Source organism: Haemaphysalis longicornis, unplaced genomic scaffold, assembly GCF_048455015.1.
Source record: "Haemaphysalis longicornis isolate Haplotype H1 unplaced genomic scaffold, Haemaphysalis longicornis Haplotype H1 scaffold_1, whole genome shotgun sequence".
Taxonomy (NCBI): Eukaryota; Metazoa; Arthropoda; class Arachnida; order Ixodida; family Ixodidae; genus Haemaphysalis; species Haemaphysalis longicornis.
The window spans coordinates 465,017,768-465,038,623 of record NW_027526203.1 but is presented as its reverse complement, the minus strand read 5'-3'; the positions used below and the strand labels follow the sequence as shown (position 1 = coordinate 465,038,623).

Below are 20,856 nucleotides of genomic sequence, written 5' to 3'. Positions count from 1 at the left end.
AAACTCCTCTCCAACCTGACTTTTTTTTGCAAATGCACATGGGGTTGCACCGGAGGAGTTTGTGCGTAGATGGGACTGCCGGACTTTCCTTTTGCCTGGCCATACAAAGCTTCACTTTAAAAATCAGGATAATTACGCCGGTGGTGTAATGCCAACTTCAGTGTAAACCGTGCATGTGAGAAGTGTTGATGTGGCTTATGATCCCAGACAGTTACTGGTAGTTATTCATCGCAGACACGTAGAAAATCTGGTTTCCAAGGAGACTGTATGCAGGTTCCATACAAATATTTGGGAGGGATTGGCATCAGGGAAGGCCTTTAGCAGCTTGGAAGTGACGAAGTTGGTATGTAGAGATGTGGTTGCGGATCCAGTCTGTAAGCACACAAAGCTTCTGCACCCGAGCGAGTTGTTGTGGTGTTTTTTCTGGAACACCTCTACTCTGCTTGGCACTGCTTTTGTGGCTCACTGCCTTGGCATGTTGCTCTTGCACTTCGGGATCCTTACACATTTTGGCTCACCTTCCGAGGCATGCAACGTAGGTTGCTGTCATTTGATTGATTGTAGGGTTTAACGCGCCGACGCAACGCAGGCGATGAGGCGCGCCGTAGTGGAGGGCTCCGGATTAATTTTGACCACCTGGGGATCTTTAACGTGCGCCGAAATCTCGTACACACGGACGTTTTTGCTTTTCGCCTCCATCAGAAAAGCGGCCGCCGCGGCCGGGAAACAAACCCGCGACCTCGTGCTCAGCAGCGCAACGCCTTAGCCACTGAGCCACCGCGGCGGGTTGTTGCTGTCATTTGTCTCTTCACTTCCGGGTTGGCAGCTTGTACCGTGGGTTCTTCCTGCTGCCTTGAAATGGCTTATGTTGGCAGCTGCTAATCGTACAAACAACATTCCCCGACATCTGAGAAATCACTGGAAAGTGTCTTGGGAGTTCCCCGATTAGGTTTTTCCTTATTATCTCAGTTATTTGTTTGAATTTTTCGATGAAATTGGTATGATTGTTTATGGGACAAATCAATCTTTTAAACGAGCCAAACTTGTATATTTTCTTCTGGCCCCTTTAAACACTGCCCCGTACAAGACTCTCGCTGTTGAAGGCAGTCAATGACACATTTCAGTTGTAGATACTGGCAGACGTAGTTGAAAATGAGCTATTTTGCGCCGTCTCAGTTTCTTGCTCCCTCCAGCTCATGAAACAGTGAGCTCGCAAATGAAGTCATTGACAGTGTCCAGTGCCTGAGCCACAAAAGTACTAGGAGAATGGAGAGCACAGTTCCTAGTTGCTGTAGGGCACAGACAGACAGGACACAAAAGAGTGAGGCCAACACCTGTCTGACTGTGCCAGTTTTGTATAAAAAAATAGAGAAAATAAAAATCAGACATGAACTACACACCTAGAAACCATGCCCAGTCTAGCTGTTATGTTGGTGTACTACAGAGGTAAACACACTTCAAGTATTACAAATTTATTGTTCTCTCAAATGGCAGATGAGAATTTCATGGATTAACTGTGTGCTGATGAGCAGCACCTCAATGCAATCATCAACAAAAAAAAAGTGTGGGGGGGAAGGGAAGTGGGAGGGAATGTGTCACAACAGCGCAAGGATTACTGTAAGTTTCATAAAACAACATCTTGCCTGTTGAAAACAAAACAGAAAAAAAAAGGCAGAATCTATATCACACATTTGTACCGAACATGGAATGAACAGATGGAATGATACGGTATCAGTTATCAGCAGGTATGGCGTGCCTAAGCTTTTACAAAAAAAAAAAAGTATCACATGTACACATCAAGCACTTATGTCACAATTCACACATCATGGCAGCCTGTTTGCAGCAGCAGGTGTTGGGATAAACTAGACTGAAACCTGTTGGACATAAGTACTCAGCCCAGAACATGCACAGCGCGAATGCCACAAGGATTTTGTTTTCCTGATTTAGAGGCATCTTGCACCGGCTGCCGCATAAACAGGCCAGCACCGAGGAATAAAAGCCCCGCACGCACCACCATGCTCGCGGTTGTCACACCTTCGGGCCTGAGGGGAGTGCAGGGCTTTCACAAAAGCTGGCCAGCACAAGACACTGCTATCAACAGAGGCATACTCACACAGTCGGATTGGGCACACGTGACTTCAAAGACTCAATTGTAAAAGCATTTGCCAGGTGCACTTAAAAGAAGAATAAAAAAAACTCGCATAACATTAAAACAGTTTATAAAATCAATTCACAAATAAACAAACTCTATGTCTTGCGAGAAGACGCACATCCGTGCAAGACTCTGGCGCCTGGGGCAAGCCTCTGCTCCCCCCGCCAGACCTTGTGCGTTCTCGGAGGGACACGTGCAAGCAGGAGCACACTTTCAGAGGGGAGCGAAGGGGCGTCCAGCCAGGGCCCGAGCGAGGGGCCCGTTGTTTTATACACGACATAAATAACAGCACTGGGCCCACCAGCCCTGGCCGTTCAGCGGGGAGGGCTCGGCCACGGTGGCTGTGCCCAGCACTCCTCCTCCTCTTCATCCAGAGCGGACATGCTGCTGCTGGCTGCACACAATATAGCTCTTCTCTGACGGTCTCTTCGAAAACAGTTAATACCGTATGTACAAGTCTACTCCCCAGCCCAAAACAAGATATGCATCACCTAGAATGACCACGATTCGAAGACGAGTCCACGTTTGTTAACAGTTCTATTGCCAGCTGGTTCACCTGTTTTGGGGGGCCTGCCTCGTGCAGGCACACTCAGCATTCGGACTTGTCCTCTTCCACCAGGTTTTGCGTGTCTTTGTCCGTGTCCACTGTGGTTGGGTCGAGAGCCGTCTGCCGTAAAGGCACGTGTGGCGACGACCGATGTAGCACCATCGACGGATGCAGCACAGCAGATCCCACACTCGGCGGCGTCTTGTTGGGGCCACTGTTCTTGTCGTACTTCTTGTCGAAGACGTCGCCAGCCACTTCGTACAGGCCCCCTTTCCCCGTTTCACCTGCGCCCGCTGTACTGTCCGCGTTGCCTATTGCATCGTACATGGGGTTGCTGAAGTCGGTCGCCTTGTTCACGTCGTTCAGGCCAAAGTCTGCATCTAAAGACTCCTGCGAAAAAAATGACAGCACACATCAGGAGAGAGCTGGCGAGAGGTAGCCGAGCATTTCCGGAATAACCAACGTACAGCGTTTGTCTCTGCCTGCCGGGTCCGCATGAAGTTTGGCGAGAACTCCACGTTGGTGCCACTTCGGAATGACACACTCTGCGTACTGCCTCCAAGGCCACTTTGTTTGCTGCAAAACAATTTTCGATTAGCGCTGCGCTGAAAACCTGAGAGGGAGTGAAAGGCATGCTTGCGACCATAGCACTTACAAATGGCGTCGGCGCACACACACGAACAGCGTGGCAGCCACAATCATTATTATCAGGACCACAATAATTGGGACCAAGACAGCAGCAACGCCTGCGTTAAAAGCAGAAAATAAATTTCAGCAGGCGCTCAAGGCACAAAGCAAAGTGCAGCTGCAAAGTTCTCCAGCAGATCGTACCGCTAGCTCCTCCCAGAGAAGATATCCGTCGGCGGGCAATGAAGTTCTCGCAGTGCATGCCTTCAAATTCGCTCGGGCACCTACACACGATTTGCTCATCCCGAACACTTTCACAGTGGCCACCGTTGCGGCAGGGGCACTTGTACGGTTGTGGCTTTGGCACTTCAAACCCTGGAAGAAGAAGAACACAAACGTAACACCACCATTTGGGCTAGTTGGTGCATTACAAATTATTTGCACCTGCTATACACCTGCTAGGTTACACCTGCACCTGCTAGGTTACACCTGCACCTGCTAGGTTACTATAAACCAGGTTCCGACCATTGCATCCAGCTTGTGTCCATGAGACAAGAACCACCGTCCAGTACATACGGCTCATGCAAGTCCACCGGTTTGTTGTACGAAAACATGACACGATCAAAGCTCGCATTCTGCTGCCATTGCAAAGGCTTCCACCAGAACCGTTGATATTTTTCCAACTTGACACACAAATTTACTGACCTGCATCACAGCTTCCAAAGTTGAGAACGTGGAGCGAAGTTCCATCAGGGCAAGCGCAGCGATAGCCTTGGGGAACCAAGAGGCACAAGTGGGAGCACCCCGACGACGGGCACCGGTTGGGAACTGAAACGTCAGAGGAGGCCAGTGTGAGGGACCGTGTCTCAGCCGCTTTGCTCTCCACCGGACATACCAGTCAAGTTGTACTTGAGTGGCTGGAAGATCTTGACGCCCGTGGGATTCTCGACATTCCTTTTCACTCGGACCTTCACACCTCGTCCATGTTTGTCTTGCCTGTAAATCTCGCCCGAGTCTCGAGTGACCCAGAATAGGCTGTCTTCAAACAAGTCCATTGCAAATGGATGCATGATATCTTTACGGGGGAAAGAAAAAAAGGGCCTTGAGCTTAGAAAATGTTCACCACAAGCCAGCAGGCACGCTTGCACTCACCCCCACTGACGAGAACCACCCTGTCGGAGCCATCCTGCTTGGCAGTCTCAATGGTGTTCAATTTGCTGTCGCACCAAAACACCCTGTGGTCAGCGGCATAGTCTATTGTCAGGCCTGTTGGGTAGCCAATCTTGTCACCCACAATGATGCGGCGCTTTGAGCCATCCATCCATGCTGTCTCAATTTTAGGGTTGGAGCCCGAATCTGACCAGAACATCCACCTGCGGGCAGCCCGTGAAAGTATCAGCACTATAAAAACCACTCCGCAGGCACTCATCGTAATTACTTTAAAAAACCATAATTTATGCCCACATAAAAGGGCAAGCATTTTTTGTGCATTTATTTATTCATTTTTTAGCGCATACTGTGAACCATAGATGTTTTACATCAAAAACCATAAATGATATCTTCTAGCCACAGTAACAGACGTGAAGTAGCGGTCTCAGAACTCTTGAAAACAATACATAGACATGCAGTCTTTAGTACTTGCAGCCGAAGCTGCTAATAACCTCTAGCAACCAGGCATGCCACTCCTCCAATGCTTGATAAGACTCAGGACTGGGGCCCACGATTCCCTGCACCACAGTAGCAGTACACGCTTTAAAGAAATGCCAGCATGCCCATAAAGACCCCAATTTTGAAAAATAACAAGAAAACCTCGTCCTTTTTTCCACACACTCGAAAAGTTCACATCCAGGTTTTAGATGCCAAAGCTACGGCTGGGTGACGAGGCATGCTAGAAGTGGAGCGCCACAGCTTAATTTACACCACCTGGGCACCTTCAACACCCGCCAAAATCTTTTCCCAGACTCCCGTGGCAAAAGCAATGGTCACATGGTATATGTAGGGCAGAGTGTTGCAACTATTTTTGATGAGACTACCAATTAAGAGGAAGGAGTGGACTTGGGCTGCGCATGCAACTCGATAGAGGGATCAAATTGTGAAATTCGGTGGCAACTGCAAGACACGAATGGCTGGAGGAACATAAGAGGGACCCTTGTCCTGCAGTGAACATGTGCAGGCTGGTGATGATGGTGTCTGATCAGGCTGATGAATGTGTCCTATTGAACAGATTCAAATTTTGTACAGGAAAAACTTGGTTACACTACTAAAAACTCAAAATCCTCGATGCCCCTGAACAGACAAGTAAACAAATGCTGAAGTTTAATGCCACTTTTATTCATAAACAAGAGATTTAATCATGTTGCATCGTACCATTAAGGATTATAAACTACATTAAATTGTGCGCAAATAGAAAAGCTCTTACAGAAAAAATTATTACTGGACAGCTCGAAGTAAAAACTTTAGCAGTCATTAAAGAGTGTTGATAAGCATTTATCATCTCTTGCCAACTAGCCTCACGGTCCACCTCAGTTCCACAAGGACTTACTGTATACCCGTCAAAAAATTCTTTCTTCTTCCAATACAGAGAAATAGTGCTGAGTGGCATTACAAAGCAGCGCTCCTCCACTGACCTAAAACCAACAACGTTGAAATGCTCCACAGTTTAGACAGAACATTAAGCCCCGTATTCTGAATCCCTTCCCCACTGAGCCTCCAGTCGTGAATATCCTTGAGAATGGCTTTCACATGGTATCCTCCCGTCACCTAAGTTGAGGAAACACTCAGAATAGCGCCATAAGGCTCACTTTTAAAGAGAGGCACGGAGCAAGGGAGATGTTGTCCACAGACTGCCCTGCTGTCCAGCCTAGCCCTGCGTGAAATTTTCCCCTACCCGGCATACTGGACAAATTCTTCTTCGAGCATGAGCGACCAACTTCCCAGGGCCCACCAGCTGCATTGGCCCTTTGGATGATGTGCGTTCACACACTGCAGTGGAGAAGAGGCTGATGCAGCAAGTGGCCCATGTGGAGATGTGCTCCCAAGCTGAAGAAACAGCACCAAAGGTGGCCCAGAAGACAACAAACGCGGCGCCCGGAGGGCCAACTCCAGGATGCAAGGGTCACGAGCCCCACTGTGGCATTCCTCTCAGCCTCTAGCAGCATGGCACGTCAAACATTTCTGCTACCACTTACCCCATGTCAGGATCGACAGCCATTGAAGTAGGCCTCTCCAAGTTGGATGACAACAATGTTTTTCGGTACCGTCCATCAATGAGGCTGACGAAAATTCTGCCCTTGGGACGAGTGCTTGACAGATCCGTGTCCATCCAGTAAATGGTTCTGCAAACGGAAACAACACGCTCATCAGGCACACCTCTGGAGAGCTCGTTGCATCTGCGTCAAGACGTATGCCCACCTTCCAACCCAGTCTACTGCAATAGCATTTGGCTTTGTGAGGCCCTTCAGCTCCAGATTCTGTGGGAACCCAATGCCAGCACTGACATCAGTCAAGTTCGGCAAGAATGCCCTCTTGATGGTCTTTTCAAAGGAGTCGGTCCAGTAGAGCATATCTGCAGAAGCAGAACCAGAACGCTTTAGAGGCATCACAAAAAAACACTGAGAGCCCTGCTATTGCACAAAAGTGCACAAAGAGTGCACAAAAGTGCACAAAAGAACTGTTGACAAGCCATTTCGAATGCTATGTTTCCTGGTACTATAATGCTTTACATTCCGAAGGTTTCCGATAATAATTTACTGCTAAGAATGAACAACAATAAAGCCGCTTCTTAGCCAGTAGTTCTATCACGTAGAGCAAATTGACAAAGCTAATGTCACCATTTTGATTCACAACACCCATGGATACAGGGGGGGAGAACATTTTAACCTCTCCTTTAAAATAAGTACACCCAAGTTCACAAAGGTAAGCTTTGTTAGCTGATAGCCCCCCACCAGTATATGTAGATCCATCTCTATCTTGTAAGGTACCTGAAATAGTTAACCAATGCTACTTAGTAAATTAGCTTTCTTGACCCATACACACAGTGTGCTTATAAAAAGATGAACAGTTGATTTTGCGATATTTTGCAATAATTTGAGGACGGAAAGATAGCAATGCCATGGTGACAGACACAAATGTACTTGGCTAAATCAAAAAAATGTTCCAAACAAGTTTACGTTACAACAACTTTACATTGGCAACTCTTGTTTGAAAATATGTGAAACAGGCCTAGCCTAGCTAACATGAAACTGTTTATTAACTAAGGTTGATTAAGTTGTTTTAACTCAAAATCAATTGGTTATATGTACTTAAAGCCACACGAAAGAAACAAGCAATTTTGTCCATTATATTTTTTCATTACACCAATCTTTCCTTCGGAGCCATAAGGCTGCCAGTGATATAATTGGCAGTTCGTGCAAATTCAGTGCCATGTATGAAACAATGGATGGTGGGCACAGCCAACGTACGTTCCCGAGGATCGTAGTCCAGGGCCTGAACTCTGCTCTCCCCAGTGATGACTGGGCCCTGAATTTCATTTTTCAGGTCCAGCATTCTGATGTCAGGTCCATTGGTGTAGAGGACAATGGGGGCAGGCCCTGAAAATGCACACGCAAAAAACTTCACACATGAGAATACTGCCCCTTGATCTGACCCAGCACATCACCACTAGAGGCTCACATACCTGTAGCATGGCAGTGAGACTTGAACATCTCGTAGCCCTCTTTGCAGCGGCAGCCATAGTCACCCATTAGGTTCTCACATATTTGCGAGCAGTTGTGGCCAAAAGTGGCACATTCATTGATATCTAGAGCACAGAGACAGAAACAACATCAAGAGCAGATTAAGAAGTGTGCATTTCTTTCTTTTTATTCCCCTAACAGTAAACAAGGCAGGCATCCAAAACAAATGCATGATACCCAAAATATTGACACTGCTGTAAGTTATCAGTACGGTTTGTTTTGCTCATGCAAATCGAAGAATAACTCTCCCGCTTATTAAAACAATTAACAAACACATCGCAGAATAGCATAAATATTAAACTGTACTAAAACACACTGTTGGGCAAGTTTGTGCTTATTAGGTAAAACTTAGAGCGCGATTGAACAAGGACGACAGAAAGACGACAAACACAAGCACTTGTGGTTGTCGTCTTTCTGTTGTCCTCGTTCAATCGCGCTCTAAGTTTTACCTGTACTAAAATAACAGCACATGGTACCAGTGTATGCGATATAAAGGGGCGAAAGTTTATGTAGAAATTCTAAGTAACAGAGAGTAACTACTGTGCTATGTCAGTGAGTACCGAATGTTTAGGTCCAGGTTCATTAGACTTGCAAATACAAAAAAAAAAAAAAAAACACACACACATACACACACCTTCACATCGTTTTGGATCATCATCCTTGATTTTGTAACCGCTGGCGCATGTGCATATGTAGCCATTGGAGTCGCCCAGGGTTGTGCAGTTGTGCTCACAGCCTCCTCGTGTTGCGACATCACACGTGCCTTCATCTGAAGAAGAGAAAAAAAAATTGCTCAGAGACGCTGACACAAACAAATAAAATGCAAACTCTGCACCTCTTGTTCCATGTCTTGCAACGCTTGAGTGTGCCTTGCACACACCTCTGGCTGTGCCGCTTGAGAATATCTACTTCACAATTTTTGTTTTCACCACACCTTTAGAGTTCATTAGAGTGCCAAGAACAGAAATATGCTTCTTGCAGATTTGGCAATGCAGAAAGAGCTAAAAGTGTTCAAATAGGTACCGCTGCCCCATAGACTTTTTGGCACTACCAACTGTGAGATTGCAAATCATGACAGCTGAAGAAGGATTCGCGGAGCTCGTCTGAATGTTGCTCTGAAAAGAACAGTAAGATAAGTGCCTGCACACGTCAAATGAAAAGTGTTTAGCAACTTTCACTGAACATATGTTCTTAAAAAACCTGAGTGCAGCTAGTAAATGTACATTCTTAAAAAGTGCTAGCTAGTAAACTTCCAGTAAACTGTATCACTTCTGGTTTCAGTCGCATGTTTTGCTTTGGTGTACAAGTGCAGTCAGAATACATATTTACGAAAGTGAACGAGAGAATTACCATTGTTTCTCACTGCCAGTGACATCTATAGCAGCCAGCAGCAAAACGAAGCAACTACTACCACAGCCAACTGCAACCATGCTGGCCACTCATCAATTACGTGTCAGTTTCTATGCCTTCTGTCAGATAGAACCACTGCAAAGCCATCTCAATATTACTTCCGACATCGTGCTTCAAGTAAAAAAAATATGGAAGAATAATAAGAGAGAAATGAGGTCTTTCATTATTCATTTCCAAACAAACAATGCATCTGTCATTCAACGAAAACCAAATGAGCCAAGAATGGTCCAACTTTTCACTTTCAACAAAGAATTATCCACCCTAAGTGTCCCTTTATGCTTTTAATTTTGCAGGGGTGAGTAACGAAAAGTTAACCAGATTGTTCTGAGCGCCACCTTTTGATGGAACGTAAAATCTTTTGCCAAAGCAGCTCCCTTCATCTGTTTTCTGCCAGGTCCCTACTTTGACAGTGTTAAAAATTAGTAAGCTTGCAAAAGTTTACACAACAGAATGCAGGTGAACTTTCCCCAAAACTGATTTCACAAATACCAGTACAGCGTTATTGGTGACAAAACTAGGTCAACCCAAAAAAATAAATGCTTTGCGAACATTTCAAATAGTAAAGTGAAAAGACCAATGCCTCAAAAATCCCTATTGTAATGACTTTATAGTAACTCTATTCCCTAGTTACCACTCTAATACATGTTATAAAATTTACGGCACACGAAAAGCCTTGGTGGACTAACTGGCTACAAGCACAGAATTTGCAAAAGAACTCCCGTGGATATAGCTGTTTCTCCTACAGCCCAGTAAGCAAATGGCCCGAGCCTGAGCACTGTGGAGGTACTCACGGCAGCCCCGTTCATCGGAGAGGTCGCCACAGTCGTCCTTGCGGTTGCAGACGTCCACCCGGGGAACACATTTGCCGTTGGTGCACTTGAACTCTGTGGCCAGGCAGGGCAGCGGTGCCAGCTTCCCGCACAGCTGGTGGTTGTTCTCGTCGCTGCCGTCCCCACAGTCGTCGTTGCCGTTGCACAGTTGCCACAGCGGAATGCACTTGTTATTCTGGCACTGGAACTTGCGGGTCACGTCACACTTGTGGTCTCCTGCACCGCAGAGAGAGATGTGGACAGTGACCAACAGTACCACAACAGCTGTGGAAAACCAACGATTGTACTTTGACAAAATATTCCGCAGTATACAGTCACTGTAGTTCAAAAACAACGTAAAACCCAAATGTGCTGCATTACTGTAAGTTGACATATGCCGTGTAAACCAAAACATAGCTAGAGATTCTTCTAAAAAAGTTGTATGAATATCTCCCCTGATTTTATATAGTGGTCATTGGCAGAATGCAAATTTTAGTCTAGCAACCATAAGAGTGCAAGGGACCCAGCTACTGCTATCACCCGCACCAGCATGACAAAGCTACCCTCTGCATGCAGATTTTGCTTGTTCCTTTTCATTCATTATTCATTTCTGTTTGCAAATTTAATTAATTATTCGTGTTTTGGACTGTGTCAACACTTTAAGGTGAGCACAGGGACTCGGCAGTAGTGCACTGCTACGCTTCAGATATCATCATCATCATCATCATCATCACCAGCGTATCTACGCCCACTGCAGGGCAAAGGCCTCTCCCATTAATCTCCAGTTACCCCAATCCTGTGCTAACAGCGACCAATTTATCCCCGCAAACTTCTTGATCTCATCTGCCCATCTAACTTTCTGCCGCCCCCTGCAACGCTTGCCTTCTCTAGATATAAGTGGTGAAAATTCGCCGAAGCGAAGGGTAATGTACCGTTTGAGCAACAGTTTGGCAGGTCGAATAACATTTTACACTGTAAAAACTAGATGCTGAAATGGTTGTCAAAGATGCCCCCCTAGTGCCCAGTATTGTATTGTGATGACAACTCAGAACAGTAAAGGTAAAAACGTTTTCGAAGTCCCATGAAGCTTGATACGACTTCTTGGCATTCATAGTTTTAAGTTTGCACCTTTTCTGCGTTAAAGCCAACACCCCAAAAAATGGCGTTCATATAGTTTGTACACACAACCTCGCATTCCAATTCTTTGCATACCTAATCACGGCAACCTTTACATTCAAATCCTGCTCAAAGAACTATGGTTTCCGTTAGGTTCATGTCCCCTTTGACACATTATAACACATTGACTACAACCATAAATACATTGCAAGTACTAATCCACATGACATCTGTGAATACGTACTACATATTGAGTCAGCTTCATCCGAGAAATCACCGCAGTCGTCATCCCCATCGCACATGAAGTCAGGTCTTATGCACACCTGCAGAAAGGAACAGTTTATTAGGCCATCCTTTTCAATGGGCACTGTTCAAGCGGTGCAACTTTGTTTTAACAATACGTGGGTAAAGTGTACATGAAAAGTGTACAGGCAATACGTGAAAAGTGTACAGGCAAATTTTTTCATGAATCACACTCACAGTGTTGTTACACTGGAACATGTTCTCCTGACAGTAAAGGCCACCAGGCACCCTTGTTGGGCAGTTTTGCTCATCGGAGACATCGTGGCAGTCCTTGTTTCCATCACAGACAAGTCTGCTAAGTATGCAGTGCCCACTGTTGCACTTGAACTGGTTTTCCTGCCAGAAAGAAAAATGTCCCTTAGCAAGCTTCACCACAGCTAGCGGCTCACAGTACAGCACAGTAAGTAAATTCATTATTTTTTACCTTGCACTCGTAGTTCAAACAATCTTTTTCATCGCTTCCGTCGTCACAATCATTGTCGTGGTCGCACCGCCACCTCGATGGGATGCATTTTTTGTTGGCACACTGGAACTCACTTTCTGAACAGTCCCTATAGAGTTCAGCTAGAAAGCGGCAAAGCAAAATAAATTGATATTACAAAGGGAAAACCAGCAACACAGGCCTGGCCACCTTCAGAACACCCTCGCAGCTTACCGCACATTGTGCTGTCTTCATCAGAGTTGTCTCCACAATCGTCTTCAAAGTCGCACCTCCAGCGCAGAGGAATGCATCGGTTGTTTCTACATTTAAAGTCACCGGTCTCGTGACACTTGGGACAGTAGTCAGGGGTTGTCTCGTCAGAGTTGTCACGGCAGTCGTCTTTGCCGTCACAGAAGAGCCAGGTTGGTATACACCGGTAGTTGTTCACCGAAGGACATTTCTGCCATCCCGTAGTGCAGTTGCGGTTCCCTGTGAAGTGAAGCGACTCGTTTGCAGCACCAGCAAGGTCAAGTACGGAACAGGAAGTTCAGAGAGTCCCCAGAACAGCAACTTACGGCACTTGTGCGCTGGCTCATCAGAATTGTCACCGCAGTCATCGTCAAAGTCGCAGTACCAAAGTTTTGGTATACACTTTCCGTTGTTGCATTTGTACTGTGTGTCAGTGTTGCACTCTTGGTGATCTGATTTGGGGGAAAAAAGATTTTAAATGATACTGAACACACTTCATGATGAGCCTAGTGTGCTTTTATGGATTAACTTCAGAACTTACGACAGATGGCAGGATCTTCATCCGATCCGTCAGTACAATCGTTATCGCCATCACATTGCCAAGAGACAGGTACACATCGACCAGTGTTCTGGCACTTGAAATTGTGTTCACCGCATGGGTAACCTAAAGGAAGAAAACAAAACCAGTGCACCCAAGGTGCTCACACTCAGGGATTGCCCCAGCAGAAATAAAACAGTACTCTACACGGCTTATCACTGCACTTACTGCAAAACTTCTCATCACTCTGGTCCCCACAGTCATTGTGGCCATCGCAAATCTTAATCCTTGGCACGCAGGTGGCATTGTTATGGCACTGGAACTGACCCTTCTTGCACGAGAATGCAGCTGGAAATAATTTTTCACGGGGGGGGATCAGTATTTCACCCGGTAAACTGTTTCACATCCTTGCACGAGAGATCAAAAACCAGGAAAACTGATAACAGCAGCTGGTCTTAGGGTGGCCAACAAAACTTACGACATCCCATTTCGTCCGAACCATCTCGGCAGTCCTTCTCTCCGTCACACTTCCAAAACACCGAGATGCAGCGGTCGTCTGAGCCTCCACACCGGAATTGGCCCTCAGTGCAGTTGGCAATGCATGTCTTGTTGTCGGGCAGCAGCAAAAAGTTGTCTGGGCAGGCACAGCGGAAGGCGCTGGCCCCCGGAGAGATGAGGCACAGGTGTGAACAGCCACCGTTGTTCTTGCCACATGGATTGGGATCTTCAAAACAGAAAAAAACCGTTAGGCTTGGCTTCCCACTCATTCAAACCTTAGACTTTATAAATGGTGGGGGTAAACTTGCAAATCGCAGCAGCCACACTGCCCTGTTTTCCCGGGCACTTGCACGCTGCTTGCAGAAATTGCAGATTTAGTAGCCCACCAATAGGAAACGATCTATTTATCAATTTTTAATCTTAATCACTAAATTTTTAATAAACTATGTATAAGCATACCTCAATAATTCCTTCTTAAAATGAACACAGCTTCCTTAATCCTCATCCTGACGCTGCCAACCCAAGTACCGTCTGCTTCTTGTATCCTGTTTGCATTAGAAACTCCACCCAACATTTTGTTCTGGCGGCAGAGTGGTCAAGTAAACATAACACAGCCTTAAGCTCATCAAATAAGCAGAGAAGCAAGTGAAAAGGCTCACAAGGCAACTGGCGCAATGGGTGGTAGACATGAATGTCATAGGGGCGGTGTGATGTGTTCCGTAGAACTTGAAGTTTTTCTCCGGTGAACTTGTGGGCCCTGTAGACACCCTTCATGTTCCAGTCCGTCCAGAAAAGCCAGTCGTCAAACACTGTCAGGGCAAACACATGTGGAACAGTACGTCCCTGCAGGACTGTGTGCCGGTTGGTACCATCCAAGTCCGAAAACCTGTGGAGAAAAAAACATTAGTGAAACAAGCACACCCCAAAAATGTGGCCCACAGAAAGAGCCTCACGGAACAGCCCTGGTTGCTTACTCAATGTAGTCAAGGTGGGCATCAGCCCAGAAGAGTTTGTCGCTGAAGTAGTCGATGGTGAGAGCATTTGGCCAGACGAGCTTGTTTTCGTAGAGGACAATGCGAGTGAAGTTGGTTCCATCTAAACCGATGCGGCCAATGAAGGCGTGGTGGCCCCAGTCAGTGAAGAACAAATAGCTGGAAAAACAAACAACATTACCGAAGCTGTACAACTGCCACTCAAGTCTTTCTTCTTAATTTAACCTCCCAAATGATGACAGCTGACATGTGCGCTTCACCACAGTCATTCCATCGTTCTATAGTCTACAGTTTAAGCTGTATAGGTTAACAAATTCATTTGTGCAACTATGACGTTTATCAACTTGCTAAAATATATGACCACAAATGAAAACTCAATAGGTAAAAACTGACCCCGAAATTATTCTAAAATGTGTCAGGTAGTACTGGAATGTATGCCATCCCATATGATCCATTAGCACATTAACCCATGGGCACTACATAAGCACATGCTGGTGCCAGAGTACAATCAAGAAATAAAACATGCACACAAAAGTAAGACAAAAATTATTATGTGCACATGAAGACTGCACAGAGAAAATGACACTCATGAAAGCAAACTGTCATTACAAATTGATCAGAAGAGGCGTACTACATAAATACGCCCCTACAGTACTTGAACACCCCCGATTCATTTTCCTTTCCTGTTATATGCCCTACTAAACCAAAGTATTCAAGACACTGGAGTGTCATACTAGCATGCTTCGAAATCCCTGCTTTCATTTCTAACTTGCAGCTATGAAATAGTAAACTTAACCTACGATTGCGCACCAAAAGAATGCAGCCTAGAAGTCTTAAAACAGAAACAAAAAAGCGATAAACAGGCACCCTTCTTACCCAATGCCAGGATGCACAGCTATGGCCCTAGGATCTGAAATGCCCTTTGGAAGCAGCGTTTTTCTACTGGTACCATCCAGCTCAGCGACATACATTTGCTTGCTTGTACGATCCAGCCAGTACATTTTTCTAGGAAAGAAAAGAAAAAGAAAATTCAACACAAGCACCACTAAGATGTTGCGACAGTGAGGAATGTGTGGCAGGCAGTGTCTATCTCACCGTCCAATCCAATCAACAGCCAGTCCTTCCAGACCATGAACATCGTGCCGAACCAGAACTTCTCCGCCGGTGCCGTTGGCATATATCCTCTGTATCGTCTTGTTGCCGACATCAGCAAAGTAGATTCTCCCCTCTCGAATGTCAAAATCAATGGCCACAACATTGCGCAAATTCATCTTCACCAAGTTGTACAGATTACCATCCAGACTAGTGTTTCTGAGGTAGTAGCGATTACTGAAGATCAGCCATGGCGTAACATCTGAAATGAAATAAAAATTACTCATGAAAGTATCACGTGAACCTTTCAGCTTGTATTTTGGCCAAAATCGGCTCTTCTTTTTTTTCTTTTGCCCTTTTTTTTTCTCTGCTGAAGTAGATTTTTCTCAGTGTTTATTTTGAAAGTGCGCCATCTATGTCCCTTAGATTTGTTTTAAAAAAAGACTGTTCTAACCTACTCAAAGTGCAAAAAAAAAAAAAAAAGAAGAAACATTATTATACTTGGGAATAGTGAAAAAGAAGGCACAATGGTTAGAATTGTTAAGGCAGTATATGTAAACATAAACGTGCGAGTTTTATGAAGGGTCACAGAAGAGCATGGCAGATTGACCACAAAGAGTACAGTGGAACGCTGATTATACATCCCCCAGTTTTATGATGACCAGCTTTTTACGACAGAACACCGTGGACCTGGCAAACTCCCCACAGAAACAATGCATTAAAGACCTTGATTATACAATGCTCAGGTGCACGCAGTCCACTTCATGTGACAGATGCTGGTGAGGATAAACTGACATTTTTCCTAACTTGTACGCCACCTCACCTCGACCTTTTTGACGTTACTTGATGTGCAAAAGTAAACAGTCCGTGGTGGGCCCAACCACTTGCAACAGACTCAAGCAAGCAAGCGGGTACTGGTGGGGGGGGGGCTCAATCTTCAACAGCCCCACGTGGCAGCAAAGCGCCAACGCGCCAACCATGAGAAGTCGTAGTCCAGGTGGCCAGCAGACCGCCACTTCAAAGCTCCCCTCGAGCCGATGAACGTGAAAACATACGCAATACCCCACGGCGATGACCAAACTCCGGCTTTCCTCACCCGCTCAGTCCAAGTTCTTCCTTTAACGATGCTCTTTCTCCCCCTGTTCATTGTTTCAACCTCCGCATCGCCCCCTTGTTTCTTTCCGGCCTTTACTGTTCTTACCACTTGATCTTTGCCTATCATTCAAAGCTGCATTGTCACTTCATACTTCATTCCTTTCTTTCCTGTCATTTCTTCCATCGCCACCTCATACTATCGTTTGTTTCGCTTCCTCTTCCGTCGCCACTAAGTTATGGTCTTGGCAGTTTCACACATTTGCCTGTCCTCCTCTCAATTTGCTCGGCCGCATCGGCCAAGCGCCGCGCAGGCATGATTGCGCAGGGATTTCCGTACAGGTTCGAAAATTACGCTAAATATAGTAATTTAAGTAAGTTCTTAGATTTACTGCGTGAGAAAGTCTGCTAGGGTGGCATTACCGTATTCTAATCATACGATTTCACGCGGTCCCTTGAAAGTCGTATTATCGAGGTTCCACTGTAATTGATCATCAGTGGCGATTTGCATTTGTGGGCTTTGTGTAATGCAACTAGAGTTCAGTAGAGTGGTAGCAGTGTTGCAGCAAGTGCACAACACTCCCCTCCCTTTACTGGTCCCATCCTCGTCTGTGCACCAGAAAACCGAGGAGTACGGCAATGAGAAATTTGAAATCCACCTTAAATGCAGCCATAATGTACACAGAAAAAGTACCACAGCCTTGAAGAACTTCCATATTAGTCGACTAACCCCTATTTTTCTCTAAGTGACTGACTGCTTTTTTCGTGTGTCACAAACTGCTAACCTACCGGTTCACAGTTCGCAACCTGCTTGACAGCACTGCTCATTCACCCTGTTCTGTGCTGTATGGGACCCTATGCATAACGGTGGCGAAGAGTGCTACAAGATCCCTTTAACCATGCCTTGAAGAGACTGCAGACTGCCACAAAAACATATTGAAGAAAACTGGCTCCCCTCTTTATGAACCGAAGAACTATCCGAACAGTCTCCGATTCCTGCAGGACCGTTTAAAATGTTCACTTCCAAAGCTACGAGCGATGTTTGAACAGAAGAGCCGAATGCAAGGCCACCATGCCACTTCCAACATTCCAGCTTGCATTGCCTGTGATTTAATTTGCACAGCTTTGAAAGCTTTTATGAATACATATGGGAGGCCCAAAAGTTAATATATAGCGATGCAAAGCAGTCTCATGTGATTTGTTGATCACTGCAATAACAACCTGGAACTACGAGCAGAAGTTTCAGCATAAAGGTCTCAGGTGAATGGCTACTACAATGTATTTAATGATTTCTAAGATTCTCTCTCAGAGATGAACTAAATCAGTCTTGGACAGTAATTAGTTCCTAGTGACACATTACTGGTAACTACCTAGTTACTTTTTTCGGGAACTTGTACTGTAACTATAGTTAATTAAATAAGAGGAAATTGTAACTGTAACACTTTTTCAAACAGTAACTGTAACAGGAAATACCGTTACAGTTACTTCTTTTTTTATAAAAAATATCCAACAGCAATACTCGCTAAAGGCCGACGTACAAATAGCGATTTCTGATTCTTCAAACTTTCTAATTTCCTATACCATTTCACCTTTCACCTTTCCACAACAACGCTCCCCTGGCAGTTTAGGAGAGGAGGTCGCTATCTCCCTGTAGCCGATTGAGGTAGGAGGTCGGTCCTTAAGGTGAATTCCGAAAACTTTTCCTTTGTCTTGAGTCGAGCACAGACAAGCAAACAAAAAGGAAACTGGTAATTAGACCTTCACTGCGGAGGAAGCTGGCCTACCCTTGTATAAGATGACCACCGCAGATGGGCCCACGGAGAACGGCCACCCATGGGGACACCAAGGGTGCATCAACGAAAAAGCCTATGCAACCAAATGAGGTGTTCATAACGATGGTTGGTGTCGAGCTTGAGTATTCTCCCTTTCAGGTTCTCTTCGTCTAAGGTTTCACCACGTGCAATTTTGAGTACCCGCTTGCCTTCGTACGTTCCTATTAAATAAACGATCACTTTTTTTTGTGATCTATTGCTTAGTTTTATACAGTAACGGAAAATTAACGACTCTACTTTTTCACAGTAAGTGTAACCGTAACAAATTACATTTAAAAACTCCGTAACTGTAACTGTAACAGAGTTACTTCTTTTTACTTAGGTAACTAACTGTAACACTTACTTTTTACTGGTAATGTGCCCATGACTGAACTAAATCAAACAAAAGTGCTCTTTGCTCACAAGCCGAATTAACAAAATCAAACTGTAAAAAATTAAGAAATGGTCGCCATTTATGTGAGTGAATACTGACTAACATATATGGTTCAAAGCATTGATATCAGTGCTAAAAAAATTAAAATGGCAGCATTTAAGAGTGGACGTCCAGCAGCTCACCATCTTTTCGCTTGCACGTGTGGCCATCCAACTCGCGGTCGTAATAGGTCAGGTTGCATTTACAGAAGTAGGAACCCGGCGTGTTGACGCAATACTGGCTGCACACCGAGGGTTTGGACCTGCACTCGTTTATGTCGGCGCAGGCCTTGCCGTCCTTGAGCAGTTCATAGCCCTCGTTGCACTCGCAGTAGAAGCTGGTCAGGGTGTTGACACACTTGTGCTCGCACTGGTTCAGCTCCACCTTGGCACACTCATCCACGTTGCAGTGGGCTGGCTCGTCCGAGCCATCCGAGCAGTCCTGCTGCTTGTTGCACACACGCTCATACGGAATGCACTGGCCGCTCTTGCACCGGAACTGGGCCCCCGAGCAGGTGGTCTCCTCCTTCTTGCAGTCTTTCTCCAGCTCGTCGCTGCCGTCCCCACAGTCGTCCTCCCCGTCGCAGTGGTAGGACTTGCGGATGCACTTGGCATTGCGACACGTGAACTCCTCAGAACTGCAGTTGCGGAACGCTGCAGAAAAGAAAAGAGAGGTCAGCAGTGTCACCTACGAGTTCTTCCCTTCTTTACATACACCCAATTCCAAATTGAATAAGAATAGAGCTGGTAACTACCATTTCATGCGAACCTTGATGGTATTTTTGCAGAATAAGCCCGCAAACCATTCTTTACTGCCAGTCTTTTCATCACATGGCAAGATACTGACCGTGATAAGAAGAAAGATGGGGGAAAAGGCCATTAAAGGATTGTGGCAGAGGGGTAGGGAAGAAGGAAAAGGGAAGAAAGGGAGCCCCTGTTCTACCCATGAGGTACGCCTGCCGAAATACGCTGCCGAGGTACGCTGCCTGCCGAGGTACGCCTGCCTGATGAAACTGTCTCCCTCACTATGCATTTGTGTTGCACGAAATAGTCCAAGGCCAGCTCCAAAGCCCACTCCACGTTAAACACAAGGAGAGTGTGCAAGTATGAGGAACACTCACTGCAGTTGCGGGGCTCGTCTGAGCCGTCTCCACAGTCGTTGTCGTGGTCACACACCCAGTCCTTGTTGATGCAGCGCTGGTTCTTGCACTGGTACTGCTTCTCAGGATCGCATGGCTCAGGCGCGGGGCAGTTGTGCACGGTTGTGTTCTCGTCCGCCCCGTCCACACAGTCGGGGTCTCCGTCGCACACCCAGCGCTTGGGGATGCAGGTAGCCCGCCCCCACTGCTTGTTCTGGGTGCACTTGAACTCTCGCTCAGCGTCACACTCCCGGGTGTCTGCAGACATGGGAAAAAATTTGCTACCTGCTAAAAAGGCTAGGCGAGACATTTTTCAGGTATATTTCTAGATGCTGCACATGCAAAAGGTATCCGATAAAAAGAAGCCTTATAGTGACAATACGTCGTCAACAGACATAATTAGATACACACAAATTAGGAGCAACCTACTGCTTGTCGTCGCTTCCACAACCGGTAGATGATACATAGAAACACAAATATATACATAGAAACACCTACAGCAATAGTTTTTATAACCAATCCTGACGAAACTTGCTGCATTGAAAGAAAAAGTTTAGAAGATATAGTTAACAGAAGGATTGGCATCTCGAGCTAGGCCCTCAAGTTCTTTAAAGGGGCTATGCAGACAAAACACAAGTTTGGTTCATTCGAAAATTGCCTTGGTAGAATCGTACTGACACCATTTTTAACATAAATTTCACTCAAATACACTATACAATTAGGAAAAAAGGGAATGGTCATGTGACCGACTAGCTCATTTCCCTCACTAGAACCTATGACGTAATATGCGCAGCTGTGTGATTGGCTGAGGCTGGCAAAAGCAAACGCAAGTTTAGGCAGGACTTATAAGCTTGCAGAATGAACTATTCTGAACGTAATTCATATTCATAATTCA

General features: G+C 45.6%; 1 protein-coding gene across 1 annotated transcript in view; it reads right to left on the bottom strand.

Moving 5' to 3' along the window:
- Nucleotides 1–1,456: 1,456 nt before the first annotated feature.
- Mgl (low-density lipoprotein receptor-related protein megalin) overlaps nt 1,457–20,856 on the bottom strand; it is a 205,269-nt gene continuing 185,869 nt past the window's right edge. Inside the window, exons 52-78 of the mRNA XM_077688059.1 lie at nt 19,944–20,219; nt 18,967–19,476; nt 15,491–15,749; nt 15,272–15,400; nt 14,378–14,554; nt 14,063–14,289; nt 13,384–13,629; nt 13,134–13,253; nt 12,909–13,031; nt 12,694–12,819; nt 12,353–12,607; nt 12,122–12,261; nt 11,875–12,033; nt 11,639–11,717; nt 10,261–10,515; nt 8,694–8,828; nt 8,002–8,124; nt 7,787–7,915; nt 6,738–6,891; nt 6,515–6,661; nt 4,479–4,699; nt 4,222–4,401; nt 4,032–4,154; nt 3,531–3,701; nt 3,355–3,445; nt 3,167–3,275; nt 1,457–3,089 (exon numbers count right to left, since the gene is read on the bottom strand). Of these exons, the coding sequence (XP_077544185.1) occupies nt 2,742–3,089; nt 3,167–3,275; nt 3,355–3,445; nt 3,531–3,701; nt 4,032–4,154; nt 4,222–4,401; nt 4,479–4,699; nt 6,515–6,661; nt 6,738–6,891; nt 7,787–7,915; nt 8,002–8,124; nt 8,694–8,828; nt 10,261–10,515; nt 11,639–11,717; nt 11,875–12,033; nt 12,122–12,261; nt 12,353–12,607; nt 12,694–12,819; nt 12,909–13,031; nt 13,134–13,253; nt 13,384–13,629; nt 14,063–14,289; nt 14,378–14,554; nt 15,272–15,400; nt 15,491–15,749; nt 18,967–19,476; nt 19,944–20,219 (5,012 nt within the window). The 3' untranslated portion in view covers nt 1,457–2,741. The remainder of the gene's footprint in view (nt 3,090–3,166; nt 3,276–3,354; nt 3,446–3,530; nt 3,702–4,031; nt 4,155–4,221; nt 4,402–4,478; nt 4,700–6,514; nt 6,662–6,737; nt 6,892–7,786; nt 7,916–8,001; nt 8,125–8,693; nt 8,829–10,260; nt 10,516–11,638; nt 11,718–11,874; nt 12,034–12,121; nt 12,262–12,352; nt 12,608–12,693; nt 12,820–12,908; nt 13,032–13,133; nt 13,254–13,383; nt 13,630–14,062; nt 14,290–14,377; nt 14,555–15,271; nt 15,401–15,490; nt 15,750–18,966; nt 19,477–19,943; nt 20,220–20,856) is intronic.